At 42.7% G+C, this 27,201-nt stretch overlaps 1 protein-coding gene across 3 annotated transcripts; it reads left to right on the forward strand.

Annotated features, from left to right (window-relative positions):
* Positions 1 to 1,365: 1,365 nt before the first annotated feature.
* Positions 1,366 to 26,325, forward strand: LOC310863603 (deoxyribonuclease-1-like). Of its 3 annotated transcripts, none has more exons than XM_083772060.1 (11): positions 1,366 to 1,600; positions 17,533 to 17,618; positions 18,526 to 18,614; positions 20,446 to 20,532; positions 21,575 to 21,687; positions 22,222 to 22,334; positions 23,035 to 23,192; positions 23,317 to 23,413; positions 23,582 to 23,657; positions 25,372 to 25,643; positions 25,751 to 26,325. In XM_083772060.1, the coding sequence occupies exons 2-10, from the start codon at positions 17,538 to 17,540 to the stop codon at positions 25,515 to 25,517; spliced, it is 960 nt and encodes a 319-aa protein (XP_083628186.1). In that variant the 5' UTR covers positions 1,366 to 1,600; positions 17,533 to 17,537; the 3' UTR covers positions 25,518 to 25,643; positions 25,751 to 26,325. The 3 variants fall into 3 exon arrangements, with proteins under 3 accessions (XP_083628186.1, XP_083628188.1, XP_083628187.1); XM_083772062.1 differs by having other exon boundaries at positions 25,372 to 25,609; positions 25,714 to 26,325; XM_083772061.1 differs by having other exon boundaries at positions 25,372 to 25,606; positions 25,714 to 26,325.
* Positions 26,326 to 27,201: the final 876 nt, after the last annotated feature.

Genomic DNA, 27,201 nt, shown 5'->3' on the forward strand with positions numbered 1-27,201 from the left:
CACACAGAAACACACACTCCCACTGAACATGTACAAACACAGATAATCCTCTTCAGTTTAGCGTGGGTTGGACAAGTATACCAAAAGGACCCTTGTATGTATGTCACGCTACCAACTTTGATGAGGCTGTCTTGTGTTTTTTTTTTTTTTTTTTTGCCTGTTATAATAATAATAATTGCGACTGTAGGTCGCAGATTACTATGAAAACCATGCAAAACCTCTCAGTGACTCCATCACGCCACCATATATGGTCGTCAGTCCGCCGCGCCTCGTGACACGTCACGCCACCATATATACTGTATGGTCGTCAGTTGATCACGTCTCGTGACACGCTCCATATATGGCCATGGAGTTTACGACACTGACTTCATCAAACCCTTGATAGCCAATGGAGAAGACTCATCATCACCTAGATCTGCATATATGGAGTTCTCAACAGGCCTGACAATTAAGGCCCGGCCCTACCTGTGCCCTCATCAAACCCTGCTGTATACTTTCCAAGACACTGCCCCCGCTGCCACCCTTAGATCTCCATATATGGAGCTGACCTGTTCTGACATTCCATTGTTGATCTGACCTCATCAAACCCTGTACACTCAAAACACGCTCCATATGTCCAGACCTCATCAAACCCTGCACACTCAAGACACTGCCCCCGCTGCCACCCTTAGATATCCATATGTGGAGCTGACCTGTTCTGACATTCAATATGTTGATCTGAACTCATCAAACCCTGTACACTCAAGACACGCTCAATATATGGCCAGTACAGAATTAATTCCATATGATTGATCTGACACCCCCATTCCAAAGCGCCAGCGCTCGACAGTTTAAATGAGAAGTGACTTATCACTAGGATGCCATAAATAACCATATGGCGTGCGTGCGTGCGTGCGTGCGTGCGTGCGTGCGTGCATGTGTGCGTGTGTGCGTGCGTGTGTGCGAGTGATAAGTGTCTCTGTGGTTCTGTCAGTCATTCATGCATTCCGATGAGATACATTAAAGGGTCAGTTTACATTAAATTGCAGGTACACACACCCATGCAGGCCGGGACACATACCTGTCTGCCCTTATCCTGCACACATGCAGTCGCACGCGCACACACACACACACATACACAGTCGCACACGCACACGCACGCACACACACACACACACACACACATGCACACACACACACACACGCACACACACACAAACACACACACACACAGCCAGCAGTCTGGGGGAGGCAGGGTTTACCCTCATCCTCTCTCATCACCGGCTCTCCTATTGGCTCACGGCCCAGTGTCACCCACCAATCACCTCTCAGCAGGTGTCTCTCTGGCACGTCCCCCTGATGACAAGCAGCTCAGAGCTCACAGTTTGGTGAAGGAGAGACAGAGACAACACAGTTTAGGATACAAGTCAACACGGCTTGGTTAGGAGAGACAAGTCAACACAGTTTATAGGAGACAAGACACACAGCTTGGTGTAGTGAACAGACAAGACAACACTTTGTTTAGGAGTCAACAAGAGAAATCAACACAGCTTGGTGTAGGAGACAAGACAAGTCAACACTTTGTTTAGGAGTAAGAAAACAAGTCTTTCTTTGCTTACTGGTGAGTAAAACAACCTCAATGTTGTTCTGCTTGTTGTTTATCTCTTTATCACTTGCACACATGCACGCACACACACACACACACACACACACACACACACACACACACACACACACACACACACACACACACACACACACACACACACACACACACTGCTGTCTGAAAGGAAGTGAGAGTCTGTCAGTTAAAGGATGTTGGTCAGAGATGGAGAGAGAGAGAGAGAAAGAGACCACACAACTACACAAACCAAAAACAATATATTATAAGCATGACTTTCCATTAGAAATAAAGCACCAACACAACAGCCCATGCAGATGTAATCAAAACCTTCCTCAACTTATAGTAGGCATGCATGGTTCATGTAGGTCTGGAATACATTTGTGCGTGTGTGTGTGCGTGTTCGCTGGTAGGGGGTTGCTAATCGCTACCAGACCTGTTTGCTGAGGGTCTGCTCGTTAAAATGCTTCAAAATCTTCATACATTTGCTTTGACATGCAAATGAAAACCTCTCCTCCTCTATTCTCCTCTGCTCTCCTCTCCTCTACCCTCCTCTCCTCCCTGTATGAATATAGTTCTAATAAACTGGCCATGTAGGATTGAGAAAGTCAGCTTAGAGCTTTATAGGTCAGGAGGAGCACCTTGAAGTGGGCTCTGGCCTGTATGGGCAGCCAGTGTAGTGTGATGTTGTTAAGGTGGTGTATAAATATTGGACCCAGTGTAGTGTGATGTTGTTAGGGTGGTGTATAAATATAGGACCCACAAGCAGAACTCAGAACAAGGTTTCCAAGCAAAGGTTATTTATTAAACCTTAATCCAAAAATAATCACACCTGTGTGAAGTGAGGGGCGCTCTTATCGTCATACATCATCTTATTCCGGCCATGTGAGAATTTGAGTCCTCACCTTCGTCTTCAATATTTGTGTTTACACAAACACTCAAAAGTGGCCATTCATTGTCAATGGCATTCAATGTGTTGTGTTTACACAAACCCTCAAAGCCGGACATATGTGACCAGATTTGACTGAGAGCCTGTCATCGTGCAAATTCCAGCTTTTCACCAGAGGAGAAAAACTTTTTTTTTGTTGAGTTAATAGCACAGGCAGACTCTTCACATACTAGAGCATGTCTGAAATAAGTGTCAGAACTGAAATCGACATGTACGAAACTAGAAAAAGTGCCCTTCTGGGCACAGGTCTCCACCAGGATAGGAATGTAGGACATTGCAGCTTGCCTTCATCTGGTGGTTGGATAAAAGGGCAACAAAAGTAAAAAATCTGAAAGACCCGTTTCGTTGAATGGCTCTAGAGAGACTGTGTACCAATTTGCGCGATGTTTGGACAAAATCTGTAGGTGTACTGTGCAAAAACTTGTTTTGCACAAAGCGGCCTCCTGGTGGCGCTATAACAGGCCGTTCTGGAAATTTTGGGGCAGAGGTTCATCGTTGGGAGTGTGTGTGCAAAATTTGGCATCGACCGGGTTAACGGTGCCGGAGATTAGCTGCTCACGGACACACGGACGGACGGACGGAGTGCAAAACATACTCTCCCCCCATGCCTTCGGCCTGGTGGAGACAATAAATGCTTAAACATGTAGCTACAGTAGGTGTAATGTTAGAGACCACAGAAGTGAACCTTTCATGCCTGTTTTCTGCAAGACATTACTCTATAAGCCATATCTCCAAAACTGGTGGGTCAAACTGAACAACCAATATGTCAATTTGAAGGTATAATTCCCTGCTTTCATATGATGTCAAATTATATATATATAATTATATTATATAATGGTCACATATAGGAGGGACTAGCACCCCTCAAAAACAAAGAAATGCAAAAATTAGGATTGGACGGACTGTTGGTTGGGATGGGCAGGCTGCAGGCATGGAAGCACTGGGGACACAGGGATACAAGGAATTATGAATACTAGAGTGGTGCCAGTTGGGCACTGGCCTAGTTAGAACGATGCAAGTTGGAAATGGATGCCCCACCCAGTTATTATCTGTGTCCCTGTTATGCCCATATGTGGAGTTCTTTGCCAGACATGAACACATATGCAGATGTCAAAACATTGTGATGTCTAGGCCAGCTCCGACCATATGAGATCAAGGGGTGATCAGGTCCAGAGCAGAGGCTTTTGTGCTGGTTCTGGACAACCGGCGATCCGACTTGACACCGGGCACTGCACTCCCTGTGGTGGTGTGGAACGCGTGTGTCAAATTTGAAGTCGGTGCAGGGGCATAGAGACATACAGAGATGTGGCGCATTTTATTTATTATAAGACGTTTATCACAAGCAAAAAAAAACTGAGAGCTCGGAGGCACAGTATAGCTTTACCGGTCGGCAACTGACAAACTGGCAAGAGCTGGAGAGAAGAGCCAGGGCTTTATAGCTGGGCTTGATGAGATGATCACTCCCAGGCATGCAGACAGCTCCGCAGCATAATGAGATGATTGGAATGTCACGCCCATGGCAGCCAGTCACACGCCCACACGCCAGCCAGACCATAATAGGGAAAAACTGAGAAACAGCACAAAGACAGCCAGCCCACAACAGATGTGTATAGCCTATAGTGGTCACTGTAGTGGTAAATAGTAAATCCAAAGCGCGTTTTATATAGAAGCCATGTGTTGATGGTTGTTGGTAACATTTTGGACTAGTCTAAGGCCATGTGTTGATGATGGTAACATTTTGGACTAGTCTAAGACCATGTGTTGATGATGGTAACATTGTGGACTAGTCTAAGGCCATGTGTTGATGATGGTAACATTGTGGACTAGTCTAAGGCCATGTGTTGATGATGGTAACATTTTGGACTAGTCTAAGGCCATGTGTTGATGGTTGATGGTAACATTTTGGACTAGTCTAAGACCATGTGTTGATGGTAACATTTTGGACTAGTCTAAGACCATGTGTTGATGGTGGTAACATTTTGGACTAGTCTAAGACCATGTGTTGATGGTAACATTTTGGACTAGTCTAAGACCATGTGTTGATGGTGGTAACATTGTGGACTAGTCTAAGGCCATGTGTTGATGATGGTAACATTTTGGACTAGTCTAAGGCCATGTGTTGATGATGGTAACATTTTGGACTAGTCTAAGACCATGTGTTGATGGTAACATTTTGGACTAGTCTAAGACCATGTGTTGATGGTGGTAACATTTTGGACTAGTCTAAGACCATGTGTTGATGGTAACATTTTGGACTAGTCTAAGGCCATGTGTTGATGATGGTAACATTGTGGACTAGTCTAAGACCATGTGTTGATGGTGGTAACATTTTGGACTAGTCTAAGACCATGTGTTGATGATGGTAACATTTTGGACTAGTCTAAGACCATGTGTTGATGATGGTAACATTTTGGACTAGTCTAAGACCATGTGTTGATGATGGTAACATTTTGGACTAGTCTAAGACCATGTGTTGATGATGGTAACATTTTGGACTAGTCTAAGACCATGTGTTGATGATGGTAACATTGTGGACTAGTCTAAGACCATGTGTTGATGATGGTAACATTGTGGACTAGTCTAAGGCCATGTGTTGATGATGGTAACATTGTGGACTAGTCTAAGACCATGTGTTGATGATGGTAACATTGTGGACTAGTCTAAGGCCATGTGTTGATGGTTGTTGGTAACATTGTGGACTAGTCTAAGGCCATGTGTTGATGGTTGTTGGTAACATTGTGGACTAGTCTAAGGCCATGTGTTGATGATGGTAACATTTTGGACTAGTCTAAGACCATGTGTTGATGATGGTAACATTGTGGACTAGTCTAAGACCATGTGTTGATGTTGGTAACATTGTGGACTAGTCTAAGGCCATGTGTTGATGATGGTAACATTTTGGACTAGTCTAAGACCATGTGTTGATGGTTGTTGGTAACATTGTGGACTAGTCTAAGACCATGTGTTGATGATGGTAACATTGTGGACTAGTCTAAGACCATGTGTTGATGTTGGTAACATTTTGGACTAGTCTAAGGCCATGTGTTGATGATGGTAACATTTTGGACTAGTCTAAGACCATGTGTTGATGGTTGTTGGTAACATTTTGGACTAGTCTAAGGCCATGTGTTGATGGTGGTAACATTTTGGACTAGTCTAAGACCATGTGTTGATGGTAACATTTTGGACTAGTCTAAGACCATGTGTTGATGGTGGTAACATTGTGGACTAGTCTAAGGCCATGTGTTGATGATGGTAACATTTTGGACTAGTCTAAGGCCATGTGTTGATGGTTGATGGTAACATTTTGGACTAGTCTAAGACCATGTGTTGATGGTAACATTTTGGACTAGTCTAAGACCATGTGTTGATGGTGGTAACATTTTGGACTAGTCTAAGACCATGTGTTGATGGTAACATTTTGGACTAGTCTAAGGCCATGTGTTGATGATGGTAACATTGTGGACTAGTCTAAGACCATGTGTTGATGGTGGTAACATTTTGGACTAGTCTAAGACCATGTGTTGATGATGGTAACATTTTGGACTAGTCTAAGGCCATGTGTTGATGATGGTAACATTTTGGACTAGTCTAAGACCATGTGTTGATGATGGTAACATTTTGGACTAGTCTAAGACCATGTGTTGATGATGGTAACATTTTGGACTAGTCTAAGACCATGTGTTGATGATGGTAACATTTTGGACTAGTCTAAGACCATGTGTTGATGGTTGTTGGTAACATTGTGGACTAGTCTAAGGCCATGTGTTGATGATGGTAACATTGTGGACTAGTCTAAGACCATGTGTTGATGATGGTAACATTGTGGACTAGTCTAAGACCATGTGTTGATGATGGTAACATTGTGGACTAGTCTAAGGCCATGTGTTGCTGATGGTAACATTGTGGACTAGTCTAAGACCATGTGTTGATGATGGTAACATTGTGGACTAGTCTAAGGCCATGTGTTGATGGTTGTTGGTAACATTGTGGACTAGTCTAAGGCCATGTGTTGATGGTTGTTGGTAACATTGTGGACTAGTCTAAGGCCATGTGTTGATGATGGTAACATTTTGGACTAGTCTAAGACCATGTGTTGATGATGGTAACATTGTGGACTAGTCTAAGACCATGTGTTGATGTTGGTAACATTGTGGACTAGTCTAAGACCATGTGTTGATGGTTGTTGGTAACATTGTGGACTAGTCTAAGACCATGTGTTGATGATGGTAACATTGTGGACTAGTCTAAGACCATGTGTTGATGTTGGTAACATTTTGGACTAGTCTAAGGCCATGTGTTGATGATGGTAACATTTTGGACTAGTCTAAGACCATGTGTTGATGGTTGTTGGTAACATTGTGGACTAGTCTAAGACCATGTGTTGATGTTGGTAACATTTTGGACTAGTCTAAGGCCATGTGTTGATGATGGTAACATTTTGGACTAGTCTAAGACCATGTGTTGATGATGGTAACATTTTGGACTAGTCTAAGACCATGTGTTGATGATGGTAACATTTTGGACTAGTCTAAGGCCATGTGTTGATGGTTGTTGGTAACATTGTGGACTAGTCTAAGACCATGTGTTGATGATGGTAACATTGTGGACTAGTCTAAGACCATGTGTTGATGATGGTAACATTTTGGACTAGTCTAAGACCATGTGTTGATGGTTGTTGGTAACATTGTGGACTAGTCTAAGGCCATGTGTTGATGATGGTAACATTTTGGACTAGTCTAAGGCCATGTGTTGATGATGGTAACATTTTGGACTAGTCTAAGGCCATGTGTTGATGATGGTAACATTTTGGACTAGTCTAAGGCCATGTGTTGATGGTAACATTGTGGACTAGTCTAAGACCATGTGTTGATGGTGGTAACATTTTGGACTAGTCTAAGGCCATGTGTTGATGGTGGTAACATTTTGGACTAGTCTAAGACCATGTGTTGATGTTGGTAACATTTTGGACTAGTCTAAGACCATGTGTTGATGATGGTAACATTTTGGACTAGTCTAAGACCATGTGTTGATGATGGTAACATTTTGGACTAGTCTAAGGCCATGTGTTGATGATGGTAACATTTTGGACTAGTCTAAGACCATGTGTTGATGGTTGTTGGTAACATTGTGGACTAGTCTAAGGCCATGTGTTGATGATGGTAACATTTTGGACTAGTCTAAGGCCATGTGTTGATGATGGTAACATTTTGGACTAGTCTAAGACCATGTGTTGATGATGGTAACATTTTGGACTAGTCTAAGACCATGTGTTGATGGTTGTTGGTAACATTGTGGACTAGTCTAAGGCCATGTGTTGATGATGGTAACATTTTGGACTAGTCTAAGACCATGTGTTGATGGTTGTTGGTAACATTGTGGACTAGTCTAAGACCATGTGTTGATGATGGTAACATTTTGGACTAGTCTAAGACCATGTGTTGATGATGGTAACATTTTGGACTAGTCTAAGGCCATGTGTTGATGATGGTAACATTTTGGACTAGTCTAAGACCATGTGTTGATGATGGTAACATTTTGGACTAGTCTAAGACCATGTGTTGATGGTGGTAACATTTTGGACTAGTCTAAGACCATGTGTTGATGTTGGTAACATTTTGGACTAGTCTAAGACCATGTGTTGATGATGGTAACATTTTGGACTAGTCTAAGACCATGTGTTGATGATGGTAACATTTTGGACTAGTCTAAGGCCATGTGTTGATGATGGTAACATTTTGGACTAGTCTAAGACCATGTGTTGATGGTGGTAACATTTTGGACTAGTCTAAGACCATGTGTTGATGGTAACATTTTGGACTAGTCTAAGACCATGTGTTGATGATGGTAACATTGTGGACTAGTCTAAGGCCATGTGTTGATGATGGTAACATTGTGGACTAGTCTAAGACCATGTGTTGATGATGGTAACATTTTGGACTAGTCTAAGGCCATGTGTTGATGATGGTAACATTTTGGACTAGTCTAAGGCCATGTGTTGATGATGGTAACATTTTGGACTAGTCTAAGACCATGTGTTGATGGTTGTTGGTAACATTGTGGACTAGTCTAAGACCATGTGTTGATGGTTGTTGGTAACATTGTGGACTAGTCTAAGACCATGTGTTGATGATGGTAACATTGTGGACTAGTCTAAGACCATGTGTTGATGTTGGTAACATTTTGGACTAGTCTAAGACCATGTGTTGATGATGGTAACATTGTGGACTAGTCTAAGGCCATGTGTTGATGATGGTAACATTTTGGACTAGTCTAAGACCATGTGTTGATGATGGTAACATTGTGGACTAGTCTAAGACCATGTGTTGATGATGGTAACATTGTGGACTAGTCTAAGGCCATGTGTTGATGATGGTAACATTGTGGACTAGTCTAAGACCATGTGTTGATGATGGTAACATTTTGGACTAGTCTAAGGCCATGTGTTGATGATGGTAACATTTTGGACTAGTCTAAGGCCATGTGTTGATGATGGTAACATTTTGGACTAGTCTAAGACCATGTGTTGATGTTGGTAACATTTTGGACTAGTCTAAGACCATGTGTTGATGATGGTAACATTTTGGACTAGTCTAAGGCCATGTGTTGATGGTTGTTGGTAACATTGTGGACTAGTCTAAGACCATGTGTTGATGATGGTAACATTGTGGACTAGTCTAAGACCATGTGTTGATGATGGTAACATTTTGGACTAGTCTAAGGCCATGTGTTGATGATGGTAACATTGTGGACTAGTCTAAGGCCATGTGTTGATGATGGTAACATTTTGGACTAGTCTAAGGCCATGTGTTGATGGTTGTTGGTAACATTGTGGACTAGTCTAAGACCATGTGTTGATGATGGTAACATTGTGGACTAGTCTAAGACCATGTGTTGATGATGGTAACATTTTGGACTAGTCTAAGGCCATGTGTTGATGATGGTAACATTGTGGACTAGTCTAAGGCCATGTGTTGATGATGGTAACATTTTGGACTAGTCTAAGACCATGTGTTGATGGTTGTTGGTAACATTGTGGACTAGTCTAAGGCCATGTGTTGATGATGGTAACATTTTGGACTAGTCTAAGGCCATGTGTTGATGATGGTAACATTTTGGACTAGTCTAAGACCATGTGTTGATGGTTGTTGGTAACATTGTGGACTAGTCTAAGGCCATGTGTTGATGATGGTAACATTTTGGACTAGTCTAAGGCCATGTGTTGATGATGGTAACATTTTGGACTAGTCTAAGGCCATGTGTTGATGATGGTAACATTTTGGACTAGTCTAAGACCATGTGTTGATGGTGGTAACATTTTGGACTAGTCTAAGACCATGTGTTGATGTTGGTAACATTTTGGACTAGTCTAAGACCATGTGTTGATGATGGTAACATTTTGGACTAGTCTAAGACCATGTGTTGATGATGGTAACATTTTGGACTAGTCTAAGGCCATGTGTTGATGATGGTAACATTTTGGACTAGTCTAAGACCATGTGTTGATGGTGGTAACATTTTGGACTAGTCTAAGACCATGTGTTGATGGTAACATTTTGGACTAGTCTAAGACCATGTGTTGATGGTGGTAACATTTTGGACTAGTCTAAGACCATGTGTTGATGATGGTAACATTGTGGACTAGTCTAAGGCCATGTGTTGATGATGGTAACATTGTGGACTAGTCTAAGGCCATGTGTTGATGATGGTAACATTTTGGACTAGTCTAAGACCATGTGTTGATGATGGTAACATTTTGGACTAGTCTAAGGCCATGTGTTGATGATGGTAACATTTTGGACTAGTCTAAGGCCATGTGTTGATGATGGTAACATTTTGGACTAGTCTAAGACCATGTGTTGATGGTAACATTTTGGACTAGTCTAAGGCCATGTGTTGATGGTGGTAACATTTTGGACTAGTCTAAGACCATGTGTTGATGATGGTAACATTTTGGACTAGTCTAAGACCATGTGTTGATGATGGTAACATTTTGGACTAGTCTAAGACCATGTGTTGATGATGGTAACATTTTGGACTAGTCTAAGACCATGTGTTGATGATGGTAACATTTTGGACTAGTCTAAGACCATGTGTTGATGGTAACATTTTGGACTAGTGAAAAGGAAGGAGGTTCTACAGCTAACTACACTGTTCTACAGCTCCCAAAGTATAGTTTATTTGAGATTAACCAAACATTTTGGACTAGTCTAAGGTAGAGTTCTCAACGGGCCTGAAAATTAAGGCCCGGCCCTACCGTACCCTAACTGTGTCTGCCCGACCCTAACAATGACCACAATGTTAGGCCCGAAAACCCGAAAAAGACAGATTGGAAAAAAGGCACTAGATGGCTCCGGTGACGTGGTTCAATATACCGAGTGAGTGTGTGAGAGAACTTACTTATCGCCGAAATAAAGGATTTATGTAACTCACGTTGGCTGTTCCGCCATTCTAATTCTGATTCCAGGGGTGAGTAAACATCACTGAAGTGAAGTAGCAGCACCCTTTAGTTGTCTCCACCAGGCCGAAGGCATGGGGGGAGAGTATGTTTTGCACTCCGTCCGTCCGTCCATGTGTCCGTCCGTGTGTCCGTGAGCAGCTAATCTCGGCCACCGTTAACCCGGTCGATGCCAAATTTTGCACTTTCCAGAACGGCCTGTTATAGCGCCACCAGGAGGCCGCTTTGTGCAAAACTAGTTTTTGCACAGTACACCTACAGATTTTGTCCAAACATCACGCAAATTGGTACACAGTCTCTCTAGAGCCATTCAACGAAACAGGTCTTTCAGATTTCTCAGACTCCATCCTGATTGGTTAAGATTGGCTTCCAAAGTTCACAGGAGTGCTCAGTTTCAAACAAAATGCTGCAAATCATGAACACATCGCGTGATTTCCGTGAAATTGTGCACCCACATTCCCACTAGGCCGAGGACGAAATGCCACATGAACAATTTCAACTCAGCCTCAAGGTGGCGCTATAACTGGCCGAAAAGTATTTTTACCTCTAACTGCACGGATCTGTGGATAACTTTTTATGCCAACTCCCTAGAGGCCAAGGAAAAACCTTTGCCTGGAATTTTTCACATCTGCTCTTTATATCGCCACCAGGAGGCCGACATATGTAAAACACATTTTCTATTATTACTCCTTCAGATTTTATCCAAATTTCACGCAAATCGGTACACATCATCTCCATAGTCATGTGATCAAGACAGGTTTGTTTGATTTCTGCAGACTTAGAATAAATGTATTAATTTATGCTATACACTGTACATGAACTGATAATTTTAACATATAAGGAATAAGGATTGTTTCTAAATAAAGAAACGAGCATGTGTGTGTGTGTGTGTGTGTGTGTGTGTGTGTGTGTGTGTGTGTGTGTGTGTGTGTGTGTGTGTGTGTGTGTGTGTGTGTGAGAGAGACCAATGAGCTGACTGCTCAGTGTGAATGACCCCAATGATCTCCAGGGGTCAATAAGTTGTGCTACAAACCATTCCATGCTCCAAACAAAAAGACAAACAGACATACATTGATTGAACATTGTATTCAGTTTAGAATGGGTACAGTTAAAACAAAAGTACAGGTCAATACAAAAGCTGCTACGAGCATAAGACCAGAAAAAGCAATTAAGACTTGTTTGTTCAGGGTCCTCCATTTACCAAATACACACAAAGCCCTTTATTGTTAGCAATTATGAGGGCGAGAAGCACTGGCCATATATGGAGTGTTTGTTGAGTGTACTTTGATGAAGTCAGATCAAAATGGAATGTCAGAAGGGTGGCAGCAGGGGCAGTGTCTTGAGTGCACAGGGTTTGATGAGGGCCTAGGTAGGGACTCATGACCTCATGCTTCCTTATATGCATGAGGAGTCCAAGCTGCTTCTACAGTATATGCCACATCTAGCCTATTTGTTGTTAGTGTTTTTGCAGCAATCACCTGCTTTGCATTTGCAGTACACGCAACAGGGCATCCCAGCTACCCGACACGGACACCCATTCTTGCGTGCACACTTGCCACATCTGGCAGGCCTTCGGGTTTTGAGGTCACCATATCGGGGGCAAATACGCTGTCCCTTCTCACAAAACCATAAGACTCTGCATTAAGTATGCTGGCGGCATCTCTAAATGGGGCTTGAACCCACAGCTGTTGCTGATAATATGCCCGTAGGATGTGTTTCCTCGCATTGTTGGAGGTGCAAGGAGGAGTTCTCTCAAAATCCATTTTGAGGACACTGCTCGCAAATGTGTCGAAACGCAGGTCATCAAATGTCTCCAAGTCTACGTTTTTGAGACACTTCACCAAAAATGTTTCTGCCATCTCCATAGATCTTTCTACTAGTTGTGGGCAGTCAAAATGTTCAATCAAGGTGGAATTGCCTGCTTTGCGGACAGTGTTGAGGGCTGCAAGCTAGTATCACACCCAGTCAGCGCATGGAGTGCTGGGAGACACTTTGTGAGCTTATCTCCCAGCGCTTTGCATATAGCATGGAGTGGCAGTACTGACCTTTTCACCCCTGAGTTGCGGATCAGCCAGAGCTCTTGGAGGCCAAGTTTTCTCCAGTTTACTGTAAGGTGATACAACAGGCAAACAAATACATCTGTGTCACCTGATGACAGTGTCAGAGATGTAAATCCTTTTCCGGTGACTAACAATGTCCTGCACATGGAACATCATTCTGTTATCTGCTTCCTTGTGTGTGCAGTTGAGCCGAGGGAAGGCAGAAGCACACCCCCCGACACAATCCATGCCTGTGGTGATATACCAAGGTACAGAGGTTTTGCGTCTCGATAATTGGTGGTCAGCCACGCAACATAGAATGACTGGTTTGCGGTTTTACTGATCTAAGACGACCAAAACTTCTCCAATACCACCGGCACATTTTGTTGTGGTGCTATCACATCAAGGACAATCATGTCTTCTGACGTTGCTCTTCTCTCCCTCTCTCCATTCTTGATGCTATCCTCTCTGTAATAGTCAAACACAATGTGGATCTCCTCACAGTTGGAGCCAGCTTTGGTGACCATAGACGTCAAGGCAAGAGCAAAGTCATGGAAGGTCTTAACAGGTGGATTGCGCTTCCTTAAGGGGACCTTTCTCACTAAGGCCATGAAGTCTATGATCATTGCATCTGTTTGTGGGGAGGTTTCCGGCCCTTTAGGATCAATCAGTGGGCACAACTTCAGCAACTCAGTCCCAAGTTGTGAGTTGGCACTCTTTCACAAGTATCCGTCTTTGTCAACCAAGAAAAATGGTGAGTTGGTGATCTCATGCTGGAGTAGCTCCTCAACAGTGAACCCCCGGTAACAGACATACTCAATAAACCTGACAGCTTTGATTGTCTCATCTTTGATGTCTGATTTGGAAGTCACATTTAAGGTTGTAAGCTTGATTTTGCTTATTGTTGAGTATATCGATGTCGATCTATTTATCAGTCGATCATCGCTACATTTAGAATAAGCAGCACTGCCCTCCTTCAAACAGCACAACAACTTGTCTGCGTTGGTCACTATTTCTCCAGTGAGAACATTCTTCAGTGCTACCTGGTCTTGTAGAGGACTGCATACCTTGAGGAGATACTGTTCGATATCCTTCACCATTGTAACGATCTTCGTTGCAGTACTCGGGTTGAAGTCATGGTTCTCCCTCAACAGTCAACATCATCCTTCCTCTTCAGGAGGTCAACATACTGGTCTTTTTTATGCTTGATAATTCCCCACAGAGTTACTGCTTCCTTCTTCCTGGTGACCCCAATTATGCCCCCACTCACTTTGGCAGGCCGGTTGTAGCACTGCTCTAGTGCCTGGTCAAAGGGCACTCCCTTTCTTGGTGGTGTTCATCACAAACCCACCCTTCATATAGGAGTCGTAGAGGATTTGGAACTTCTCCTTAAGTTGATAGCAGTCCTGCAGGAATAATGGTGTCCATCAACTGTAGTTTGTTCTCCCAAAAAAGAAGAACAATGAAGTTGCCCTCTCTATAGCACTGAGGTACAGATTCCAGTCTCCAGAGCACAGCGAATTGGTCAGATCCCTGAGTATTGGGAACAGGTCGGAAACATATGTGTTCCAGTAATCAAATGACTGGGACTGTGATGCCCTTTCCTTAAGGTAGACTTGAAAGACTGCTTGGATGGTGTTAGCATGCTCCTTTGTCAAAGTTGCCCATCCCTGGTATAGAAAGAAAGAAAGCTTGTCTTACCATACATCTGTCATGAAGGTGTAATTAAGGAAGACCCAACAGCAGGACTTGAGGCAGGCAGGATCAACTCAAAATATGTAATAATAATGAAACGAAAAACGTATAACTTCACAGCTTCAGAATGCTATGACAAACATAAACTCTCCTCAACAACGGTCTACAGACAAGAAAACACTAAAACACTTAATAACAGGACACAGGTGAACTCATCAACAGACAATTAAGATACGATTGGCAGAGTCACTAATAGGACACATGTGCATGGAGATAAAGAGTTAAATTGATTGGCACTCAATTACTTAATGTAGCAGGACTGTAGATAAATCCCCACACACACTCTGCATCATCTGACATCTACTATTTGAAGGATTTTACATTTTACACATTTCTATGGGTATTCTGAACATTTTGAGCACCTCAGGAAATCAAATCTAATTTGATCAAATGCTTGGTTTCTTTATTTAATAAAATCTCATATGTTTCAAATTCCAAATGATCAGTTCATGTATAGTACATGACATAAATTAATACATTTATTCTAAGTCTGCAATGTTTAAGTTCATAACTATATGGCAGTTGCTGTATGTAGTTAGTTAATGTGTAATATGGAAGTTTTTTAGCTATTATGGCAGATTTCTCATAAAATGTCGAATTAGAAATTTTACACATTTATATGTATCTCTAGTCATGAGTATTCTGAACATTTTGAGCACCTCAGGAAATCTGTCGCACAAACGGTTTAGAAAATATAGCTATGTTTGACGTAGCAAACAGGTTGTGGTCATTTTAAAAAGGGGCGTGGTCATTTTCGGGTATTTCAACCCGGATAGAGAATTGTTCACAGTTCTCACGTTGTTCGCAGGGGTCATATTAGTCAAGAACAGTTGAGATATTCTCTCCTAAATGAAGCGCATACATATCTTAGCTAGGTCCTCTACTAGACAGGAGGAGCCGGGATTCGAACCGCCGACCCATGGATCATTGGACGACCTGCTCTACCTCCTGAGCAACAGTCGCCACATGTTGCTGCTCTTGTCAGTGCAATGCGCTCCCCCCTCCACTCCTCCTCCAGTCACATTAAAAAAGTGATTCACCAGCGCAGCCCTATTCATAATAAATAAATACACATTACATAAACAACAGAATTGGTATTTTTATCATAATAAAATGCTTTGAAAACAAATCACGGAAATTCACGGAACCCGAGTCTCACTAATTGGCATAATGTTTGGGCCCGGCTCTGCCCGAAAACGTCGGGTCGGGCCAGGTCGGGTTCGGGCAGAGTTTAGAACTCTTGTCTAAGGCCATGTGTTGATGGTAACATTTTGGACTTGACAGATGAGTTGCCAGCCTTACTCAGAAAAGCCTGATCACAACCTATAAGGCAGAGCAGTAAGTGTCCGGTCGGAACATCCGTCAGCTGTATTTCCCTGCGATGCAGTATTTCAGTTAAGTTTGTTGGTTCTTGTAAAGTGTCAACATCATTTCCGTTTATGCACTTGCCCAGTGTGACCGTTTCCATTTGTTGACCTCGGTTAAACAGGTTTCCCTAAGACTTCCTTTAGTTTAGTTTCAGTCTGTAGACAGTTGACCTTCAGTTGACCTTCATCTAGGTTGTTTTTTCAGCTTTGTGTGTCTGTACTTATTGAACATATCCTGTATCCTGCGTGTGTGCGTGCACCATGCGTGCGTGCGTACTCAGCTTACAACAAACATGTTGGCTCATGTCAACCCTGACATTTGAATTTCTAGTGATTCTATCTGGTTTTAATGTCTCTATACACAATTAAAATGTAGGCATTTAGCTGATGCTCTTAATCCAGAGTGACTTAACAACTAAGTAAGCAAGAACAACACATGGTAATGCATCAAATACATATAAATAGTCATCTACGATCATAAGCAAGCTAAGAACCTATAAACATTGTCTAATAGTAGAATATCTGTACAATGAAACTATGAGTATACATAGTGCTACACACACACACACACACACACACACACACACACACACACACACACACACACACACACACACACACACACACACAGAATGCCCCTCTCAGGTATGCAAGGGGCCCAGGGTCAGAGATTAAGGGTCTGATGACTGACGGTGAATTTACTGTAAGTCTGTAAGTTATATAAGTAACACGTGTGTGTGTGTGTGTGTGTGTGTGTGTGTGTGTGTGTGTGTGTGTGTGTGTGTGTGTGTGTGTGTGTGTGTGTGTGTGTGTGTGTGTGTGTGTGTGTGTGTGTGTGTGTGTGTGTGTGTGTGTGCATAAGGACTCACCTTTCCCCCCGACCCTCAGTGAAACCATGCCTAAACCTAACCTTATTCCTAACCTTAAGACATAAAAGTTTTAAACTATGTCTAAACCTAACCTTTTTCCTAACCTTGTTATAACCTCAGTAAAACTATGTCTAAACCTAACCTTTTTCCTAACCTTGTTATAACCTCGGTAAAACTATGTCTAAACCTAACCTTATTCCAAACCTCAGTAAATGTCTCAGCTATGTCTAATCCTAAACCATAGGTCGTCAAAAATATGGACCATGTCACACCATTGGTTTCTACAGATTGTAAATTAAGCCTTTTTTATAGTACAAAGTGTGTGATTTCATGAAATGTAGCACATACTAGGCTGAGGTTCGTCCATTCATGCATGCATGCATGCATGCATTCATTCATTCATTCATTCATTCATTCATTCATTCATTCATTCATTCATTCATTCATTCATTCATTCATTCATTCATTCATTCATTCATCCATTCATTCTTTCAGACACTATGAAGGTATCTTCATTCAACATCCAGAAGTTTGGATTACACAAGGTTTCTGACCCAGATATTCTGAGTATCCTGGTCAAGGTAAGCCACACCCCCATCCCTAAGCCATCCCTGCATCCCTCCATCCATCATCCATCCCTCCATCCATCATCCATCCCTCCATCCATCATCCATCCCTCCATCCATCACCCATCCCTCCATCCATCATCCATCCCTCCATCCATCACCCATCCCTCCATCCATCACCCATCCCTCCATCCATCATCCATCCATCCATCATCTATCCATCCCTCCATCCATCATCCATCCATCCATCATCCATCCATCATCCATCCCTCCATCCATTGACATGCTTTATTTGTTTTGATTGGTTGGTGATGAAAGTTAAATCTAAAGTTATAATTAGAGATGTCCCGATCACGTTTTTTTTGCTCCCGATCCGATTCCGATCATTTTATTTTGAGACATACAGATACCGATCATTTACGATGTCCGTTTACCTGTGTACCTGTGTAAGCACGAGTATGTGACTTATTTATACCAGTAGGGGGCATCAGAGAGACTGTCATTGTGGGTTTTCTTTTTAAAACAACTAGCATAAACACAACTGTTTTTACAAAATACAGTATCATTGCCTACATCTTTCTTTGAGATTTACATGATTAGACAATTAATAATTGTCTAATCTCTTCTCTTGATCGTTAATTAGTCTTAGGGCCCTATTTTAGCTATAAGGCCCTTACCCCTTATCCCTGAAATTCTTTATTTTTTACTAGTTTGAAAAACATTTTTGAATAGTTCAAAAAGCAGATCTACAAACTCACAACGTGTCGATGTAGATCGTCTAGACTCCAGTTGAACAATTTTTAAATATATTTTTCAAAATAGTAAAAAAAAAATAGCCAAAGAAGTTTAAGAATAAGAGGTTAGGCATTGACGAAAATAGGGCCCCTAATGTTATAATGCATCCACTCTGTCATCCAATCAGATTATTAGTCGTTATGACATCATAGTAATCCTGGAGGTTGTGGACATCAGTGGAGAGTCCATCAAAACCCTGCTGGACGCTCTGAACAGGTGAGACAGGTAACGTCTGTCCGTCTGTCCGTCTGTCTGTCTGTCTGTATTATATAGAGTGCTGAAGTCCTGACGTCACTCGTTCATCACCTGGTTCACGGAAGTAATTTCTCTATGGAGAATAACATGGGGTCATCTTTTTGTGGTCCCAACAATAAACGAGCTGTCTCGACAATAAACGAGCTGTCTCGAGCTGTTTCTAGCGAAAATGGAACTAATTCAGTAGCAGTAACAATAGTGTTTTCTCCATATCTTATGAGTGAAACGGCCGGGTAGTATATTTTTCAAACACAGTTCTTATTTATGAGGCGATCTAAAATCCCCCTATGGGGATTACAATGCAAACTAGAAAAAGTGCCCTTCTGGGCACAGGTCTCCACCAGGATAGGAATGTAGGACATTGCAGCTTGCCTTCATCTGGTGGTTGGATAAAAGGGCAACAAAAGTAAATCAGGATGGAGTCTGAGAAATCTGAAAGACCGGTTTCGTTGAATGGCTCTAGAGAGACTGTGTACCAATTTGCGTGATGTTTGGACAAAATCTGTAGGTGTACTGTGCAAAAACTTGTTTTGCACAAAGCGGCCTCCTGGTGGCGCTATAACAGGCCGTTCTGAAAAGTTTGGGGCAGAGGTTGATCGTTGGCATCCAGGGAGTGTGTGTGAAAAATTTGGCATCGACCGGGTTAACGGTGGCCGAGATTAGCTGCTCACGGACACACACACACACACACACACACACACACACACACACACACACACACACACACACACACACGGACGGACGGACGGAGTGCAAAACATACTCTCCCCCCATGCCTTCGGCCTGGTGGAGACAATTAAAAGTACATGAACCTGTGGATTTGTGCCCTCTACCGATATTGACGTCAGACTTCGGTGCTCTATAGTTATTGTCTCCACAAGGTGGAAGGCATGGGGAGAGAGTAGTTTTGCACTCCGTCCGTGTGAGATTGTGTCCGTCCGTCCGTCTGTATACAGCTAATCTCCGGCACCATTAACCCGGTCGATGCCAAACTTTGCACACACACTCCCTAGATGCCAACGATGAACCTCTGCCCAACATTTTCCAGAAAGGCCTTTTATAGCGCCACCAGGAGGCCGACTTTTTTTGATTATTACTCCTCCATATTTTGTCCAAAAATCCTGCAAATTGTTACACAGTATTCTATAGTCATGTGCTCAACACAGATCTGTCCGATATTTCATATTCTATCCTGATTAGCTATCATTGGCTTTCAAAGTTTACAGGATTGGCCCGTTTTGAACAAAAAGCCTCAAATCATGAACGCAGCGTGCAATTTACGTGACATCTGTCACAGACGTTCCTACTTGGCTGAGGAATATATCCAACCCTTTTCACATTGGCCTGTTATAACGCCACCAGGAGGCCAACTTTTATAAAACACATTTTTTGATCTTACTCCATTTTGTCCAAAAATCCTGCAAATCGTTACACAGTATCTCGCCAGCAGGTGGATTTTTGCAAAAAAAAAGTTTTTGGAACAAAATGCCTCAAACCATCCAATTGCCATCAAAGGCGTAGGCCTAAGAAGAAATGGCACCCTTTTCACATTGGCTTATTATAGGGCCACCAGGAGGCCACAACCTGACCTGCCCTGGTGGAGACCTGTGCCCACTTTTTCTAGTTGTTATTGGGCCTGAAGTGTAATCATTTTAATCTATTTGTCTGTCTGTCTGTCTGTCTGTCTGTCTGTCTGTCTGTCTGTCTGTCTGTCTGTCTGTCTGTCTGTCTGTCTGTCTGTCTGTCTGTCTGTCTGTCTGTCTGTCTGTCTGTTTGTCTGTCTGTCTGTCAGAGCCAATAGGAATCATCACTACACTCTAAAGATCTCGTCTCGTCTGGGCAGGACCCGATACAAGGAGCAGTTCATGTTCCTGTACAGGTAAATATTACTGTGGTAAAACTGTGGTTCCGGTTCCATGATTCGTCCTTTTCGGCGCTGCTTTGTTTTGGTTCCCCCAATCCCCATTTAAATGCTGTGGTTCCCCCAATCCCCATTTAAATGCTGACCCGATAACTATACTTTACTCTCACCAGTAAGAAATTAATAATAAATCCGACCGGATCTGGTATGGGTCCCAGCCAGGCTAGGTTGTGTGAATGGTAAATGGAATGGGTCCCAGACTAGGTTGTGTGAATGATAAATGGTATGGGTCCCAGCCAGCCTAGGTTGTGTGAATGGTAAATGGTATGGGTCCCAGCCAGGCTAGGTTGTGTGAATAGTAAATGGTATGGGTCCCAGCCAGGCTAGGCTGTGTGAATGGTACATGGTATGGGTTCCAGGCTTTAAATTGTGTAAAGCAGAATCCCATCTTGGGTATAATTGAAGGGTATTAAGTATAATTGCTATAGGCCGGGCATAGCAGTGGGCGTGGTTTTCTGGCACCACTGAAAAAATCCCCATAGAGGTTTACAAACATCAGGTATTTTAAGCCTAGACTCAAGCCATCCAGGATCCTGGATTATTATTGCCATAAATTGGTATTGTGAAAAAATAAAAGTAACAAAACGCTAAACAAAGGATTTGTATTAAATGTAGTAAAGGCCCGCCTATAGTTCTACAATAAGAAACAAAGGTTTTATGGTCATGAATCACCAGGATCCTGAATGACTTGATTCTAGGCTTGATATAATAGATATTATATCTTTTTGTAAATCTGAACCAGATATATTATAAGAATTATAAATAGCACAGAAATAATATATTATCAATGTATATGTGACATTTTGTATAACAGTATTTTGTTGCATCACTAATACAATAAAACAAGTGTGTGTGTGTGTGTGTGTGTGTGTGTGTGTGTGTGTGTGTGTGTGTGTGTGTGTGTGTGTGTGTGTGTGTGTGTGTGTGTGTGTGTGTGTGTGTGTGTGTGTGTGTGTGTGTGTGTGTGTGTGTGTGTGTGTGTGCGCACACGCGCGTGTAGGGATGACCTGGTGGATCTGATTGGCTCCTATCAGTTTGATGATGAAAAAACGTGCAAAGAGGACGTGTTCGCTCGAGACCCGTACATCCTGCGATTCAAATGTCACAACACGAGTGCGTGCGTGTGTGTGTGTGTGTGTGCGCAGTATGCACTGTACAGAATGTGTGCTTTCAATTGCCACAACAAACTATGGCCATAGGCATCAAGTACATCCTTTTGTTTTAGTCCCACACTTTTGTAACCCTTTTTTTCACCTGGTGCCAACTGCCCTAAGATGTAATCCTAGGCGCTATACTCTCCCTCTGCCAACCCAGAGAGAGCAATGAACTGACCTCATACTTCCTTCAGTGCATGAGGAGTGAGCAGGCCGCTTCTTATCACCTGACAGGGGGGAGTTTCCCTGGTATGACGATGTGCGTGGAAGGAACAAAAATATGTTCTCATAGTCAAACATTCTGTCACTCGTGGGACTACGAGCCAATGGGAACGGCCGTGGATTCCAGGGGCGTGGCTCTCTGACTATAGTTTGCGGTGGCATTTGAAAAGCATGCGCGTACTCTGTCTGTCTGTCTGTCTGTCTATTCATTCTTAAAATACCTGGCATTACAGGTGTGGTAATGTTAATGTAAGGTGTTTTTATGTTACAGTATTAAAGGACCTGGTCCTAATCCCGGTCCACACTAAACCAGACGACTCAGAGAAGGAGTTGGACGAGCTTTACGACGTCTTCATGGACATCAAGAAGAAATGGAAGACCGACGTAAGACACCGTTAATATTAATAGATACTGTTTTCAGACGGGGGTCAAATTTAATACATCTATTTTGGAGTTCTTCACATGTTGTTTTAGAATATAAATGATGTTCTACTGCCCAAAGCACATGTGTCTTTGTAAGGACTTTTGTTTGAGTGGTGCAACCACTCCTATACGGATCTTTGTGTGTCTCTGGCTGGCTGTGTGTGTCCCTGGCTGTGTGTGTCCCTGGCTGTGTGTGTCCCTGGCTGTGTCCCTGTGTCCCTGGCTGTGTCCCTGTGTCCCTGGCTGTGTGTGTCCCTGGCTGTGTCCGAGCACCAAAATAGCGTTTGGTTGGTTTCCATCACCAAGTGTCACTGTTGTGCAGCCTAATACATACACATATTCACTGTACTGTATATGATGATTTTGGGTGTTACAGTACAGTACAGTACAGGGACCCCCACACGGTAACTCTGTCATTTCTCAACCGTTTCGGACACGGAGCGCCTCGCCGGAACCGGGCCGGCACCCTAGCCTCGTTCCTGTGGGTTCCTGGAAGTTCTAGAGACCCCCCCGGGGACCCCCACACAGAGTTGCACCACTCACTTCAACACGGGTGTGATTTATTTTGGTGCTATTAAAAAGTGTTTGACTGTACTCTGTCAATGTGGTTCTGTGATGTAGAACGTGATGTGGTTCTATGTGATGGTCTTCTGTGTTCCAGAACGTGATGATTCTGGGGGATTTCAACGCAGATGGGGCGTACGTCTCTCAGAGAGACATGAAGGACATTCGTATCCGCAGCGACAAGAACTTCCACTGGCTGATCGCTGACGACGTGGACACTACGGCCAGCGCCAAGAACGACCACACATACGACAGGTAACGCACACCCACACACACACACACACACACACACACACACACACACACACACACACACACACACACACACACACACACACATAGTGATGACATGTTTAGATTCTATTTGATCTCGTTCTAGGATAGTGGTCTATGGTGATGACATGCTGGAAGCCATGGTTCCAAACTCCGCCAAACCGTTCAACTTCCAGCAAGCTTACAGACTGACTTTGGAGCAGGTGTGTAAGATGATAATAATTATAATAACCAGTAAGACACCTTGAGGGCGAGAAGCGACCTCGACCTAAAGGGCGAGGTATCATGATGTATCTGATCACCTTGTGTTGTTCGTGCTTATTGAATCAATTAATATTAAGTGATCAATCACTCATCCATCCGCCCACCAGGCACTGAAGGTGAGCGACCATTACCCAGTGGAGGTGGAGCTGAAATCCACAAAAGAAAACGCCAAAGAAGATGACGGTAATGAACAGTAATGATCACTTACAAGCTCGATGTGGCCAATTACTTAAACATTCTTTAATGTCAATGAAGTCCACAATCACAACACCAGAGGGTGTAAACAAGGCACGTTCAACCCACATTCGGCTCAAACAAGGCCGGCCACTAAAATGTGGAACTACCAACAGCCATTAAAACACTCCCAGCGACCAGGACGAAGTTCTTTGTCCTTTCTATTAGTAACGCTCGACGCCCAGGACGAAGTATTGTCCAAAAGACGAAGTTTATTGATATGAGAACGGATCGCATGGCTCCACAGCCTAGGAGCGCCTGTTGGGCAATCCTCTGTGTTGCGTAAGAGTGAGACGTCATCGAAAAACTCCCTCCCCTGTTTAGCTGATGAATACGAAAATCTTCAAACATTAATGACTCGCGATCTAAATCATCCCGTCTAATTATGAGAAAAGATCCTGTGTTAGACGGCGCTCTGCTGTCCAGTCGGCGGTCGCTAGTCGCGATAGATTTATTCTTACCTCCCGTTGTTGTCGATCGCCTCTAGAGTGGTGTGGCTATTGTTAGTGTGGTTGCCCGAATGGGCAACCAGACTCTAGTAATTGTAACACTTTATACTTATTATTTCACTGGAGTAGTCTTTATTTTGACGCTTTATACCTCCCACACTGTACGCTGTACGCACTTGAGCCATATGTCAAATTGACCGGAAAAATCGGGAATCGTGTGCTTGTATTTTGTTAAGAGAAATGTTGTATAGTTTAATTGATATGAATTTATTAGTGAATTAAATTTCCCCATTGACATGAATGGGAAAAGGCAAAAATTCACATAAAAGTATTTGTTCGTCGGAGACTGTAATCACTATAGTTACAAAACTTTTAGGGATAATTCAACATTATCCCTAAAATTATTTAACCCTAAAATTTTATCGGTCGGCCTCATGGTGGCGCTATAACAGCCCACTTTACCTTTTGGCTTATAACTCTTGAACCGTAGGTCGTAAAATCAAAATTATTTTTTCCCTGGATTCGTTGGGTCATGACGCATCTCCCCATATAGGCCACGCCCATTTCCGCCATGATAGATTTTCCGCCATTTTGAATTTTGTCCAAAACACACTTTTTGCTTTTCCTCCTACAGATTTCGTTCAAATCTCACAGAAATCGGCACACGTGATCTCTGGACCCATCCAATTAAAACTGAGCCGCAGAATTTTGAAAGTGCGTATCGTTCGGCCGTAATCGTCTTCCGAAGTTAGTAGGAGGGGCCTATATCACAAAAAATGCCATAAATCACGAACGGAATGTCCAATCCATCCCAAATTTCAATCACAGGTCCGGGGTGGTTCAATCAACCAAGTTCTAAAAGCAATTCCATTTTCATCCATAGGGGGCGCCGCAAATGCGAGAAATGTAACCGTTTGTCGCAAAAACATGAATTTCGGGGGTTAAATCCCCTCCGAATTACTTATGCATGATCTAAGGCGTGACTTGAAATTGTAATTGGCTGGCAATACTAGTGGGAGGGGCATATGTAAGCCACTGCGGCAACCACACTCTGCAATTTTTTAAAATTGCGAATTTTCTAGTTATTTGTTGTTTCAATAGAACATGTACATGTGTTTGAACTGTACCCATTCTACAATCTGTGAATGAAATGTTCAATTAATCAATGGATCAATCATTGTCAATATCATCAATATGTTCAACATTTTCAACAGAACCAGAGGTCCAGGTGGGCCGCTCTGTGATGGTTCCAGAAGAACTGGTGGAGCTGAAGAAAGGAAACCTTCTGTTGGAGAGAGAGAAGCTCAACCTGGAGATCCAGATGTTGAAGTTGAAGGTGGCCAAGCTGGGTCACAAGTAGATGTAGAACCCCTGACCCAAATAATAACCCTAACCCGCCAGGCTGGGTCACAAGTAGTAGTTAACTAGTACTGTTAAATGTCTGGTGGAGTAGTTAACTAGTACTGAATCACAGCTGACATGTTAAGTAGAGTAGTTAACTAGTACTGTTACATGTCTGGTAGAGTAGTTAACTTGTACTGTTACATGTCTGGTAGAGTAGTAACTAGTACTGAATCACAGCTGACTAACTAGTTAACCACTGTCTGTAGAGTAGTTAACTAGTACTAACTAAATAACCACTATTAAACATGTTAAGTAGAGTAGTTAACTAGTATTAGTACTAAATAACCAGTACTATTAAACATGTCTTCATGGTAGAGTAGTTAACTAGTACTAGTACTAACTAACTAGTACTGTTAAAGTAGTTAACTAGTCAACCACTGTCTGTTGTTAACGGTATAGTTAACTAGCTGGGTCACCGTAGATGTAGAAGCCCTGACCCTAAAGGCCACTACATGCTCCACCCATTCTTAAAGCTGAATGTGTTGATGAGTTGAAAGTACAGCAGTACTGCTAGAGTACTACTTATTTTATATTAGTATAATACTACTAGAGTACTACTTCTTATTAAATGTTTTCTACCTTTTTAAAATGGTGTGTGTGGGGGGGGGGGGGGGGGGGAGGTTCAACTTCAGTTGGTGACAAAACCCTCAGGCATTAATGTACCAGAGCTTAACTTTAAATGAATCAGGGAAGCAAAACATAATTAAGTATTTTCATGTACTGTATCTACTGCATTCTTAAAAATAAATAAATACATGAATAGACTGAGAGTTTGTTCTGTAGTGACAAATATATAATATAAAGTAGTCATTGTGAAGACATCATTGGTTGTTGTTTTTATTTTCTGATGGCAACAACATGATGGCATCAGTTTGTGACATTTAACATGCACCATCATCACCCTTTTTTTCTCACCCAGTGTCAATTATCGAATGTAATCCTGGGAGCTACACTCCCTCCGCCAACCTGGGTGGGGCGCAACAGACTGAGCTCATGCTTCCTTCTATGCATGAGGTGTCCAAGCCGCGTCTTTTCACCTGAAAGGGGGGGGGGGGGGGGGGGTTACCCCGGTAGGAAACTGTCGTTCCCTGATGTCATCGATAGGGACACGGCCACGGGCATCAGTAAGCAGGAACTGGGGATGGCAATGAAGGACCGGAAAGTCTGGCGGGGCGTTGTGAGATCCATGTGATCTCGACCGCGGTTGAAAAGGGATGATGATGAGAACGCAGGAGGGGGTTCACTGAAGTTTGGGCATTTGCTGATCTCCACGGGTCATAAAATGACTTAGCCCACAGTCTCCCAGTTTGCTCCCTGTGCTCTGCTGCAGAGAGATGTCCCTTTGGTAGCTACCCATTTGTATTTAAGTACCTCAAAATTGTACTTAAGTAGGCCTACAGGACTTAGAACACGTGTTTAGTTACTTTCCACCAATGGTTATTGATTATCATCATAATCACCAGTAGATTACATTATTTTGTTAAAGAAATTACTAATTAAATAAATGTCAATGTCAAGACGTTATTGTATTTTGCAATTGTCAGTTGTCACCAGAAGGTGGCAGCAAAGCCTTCATGAATGAATGCCTTGCCTTCATTACTCTGGGAATAGTTACTTTACACAAACTAGCTAAATTAACT

The sequence above is a fragment of the Protomyctophum parallelum genome (assembly GCF_964188405.1).
Source record: "Protomyctophum parallelum genome assembly, chromosome: 8".
Classification (NCBI taxonomy): domain Eukaryota; kingdom Metazoa; phylum Chordata; class Actinopteri; order Myctophiformes; family Myctophidae; genus Protomyctophum; species Protomyctophum parallelum.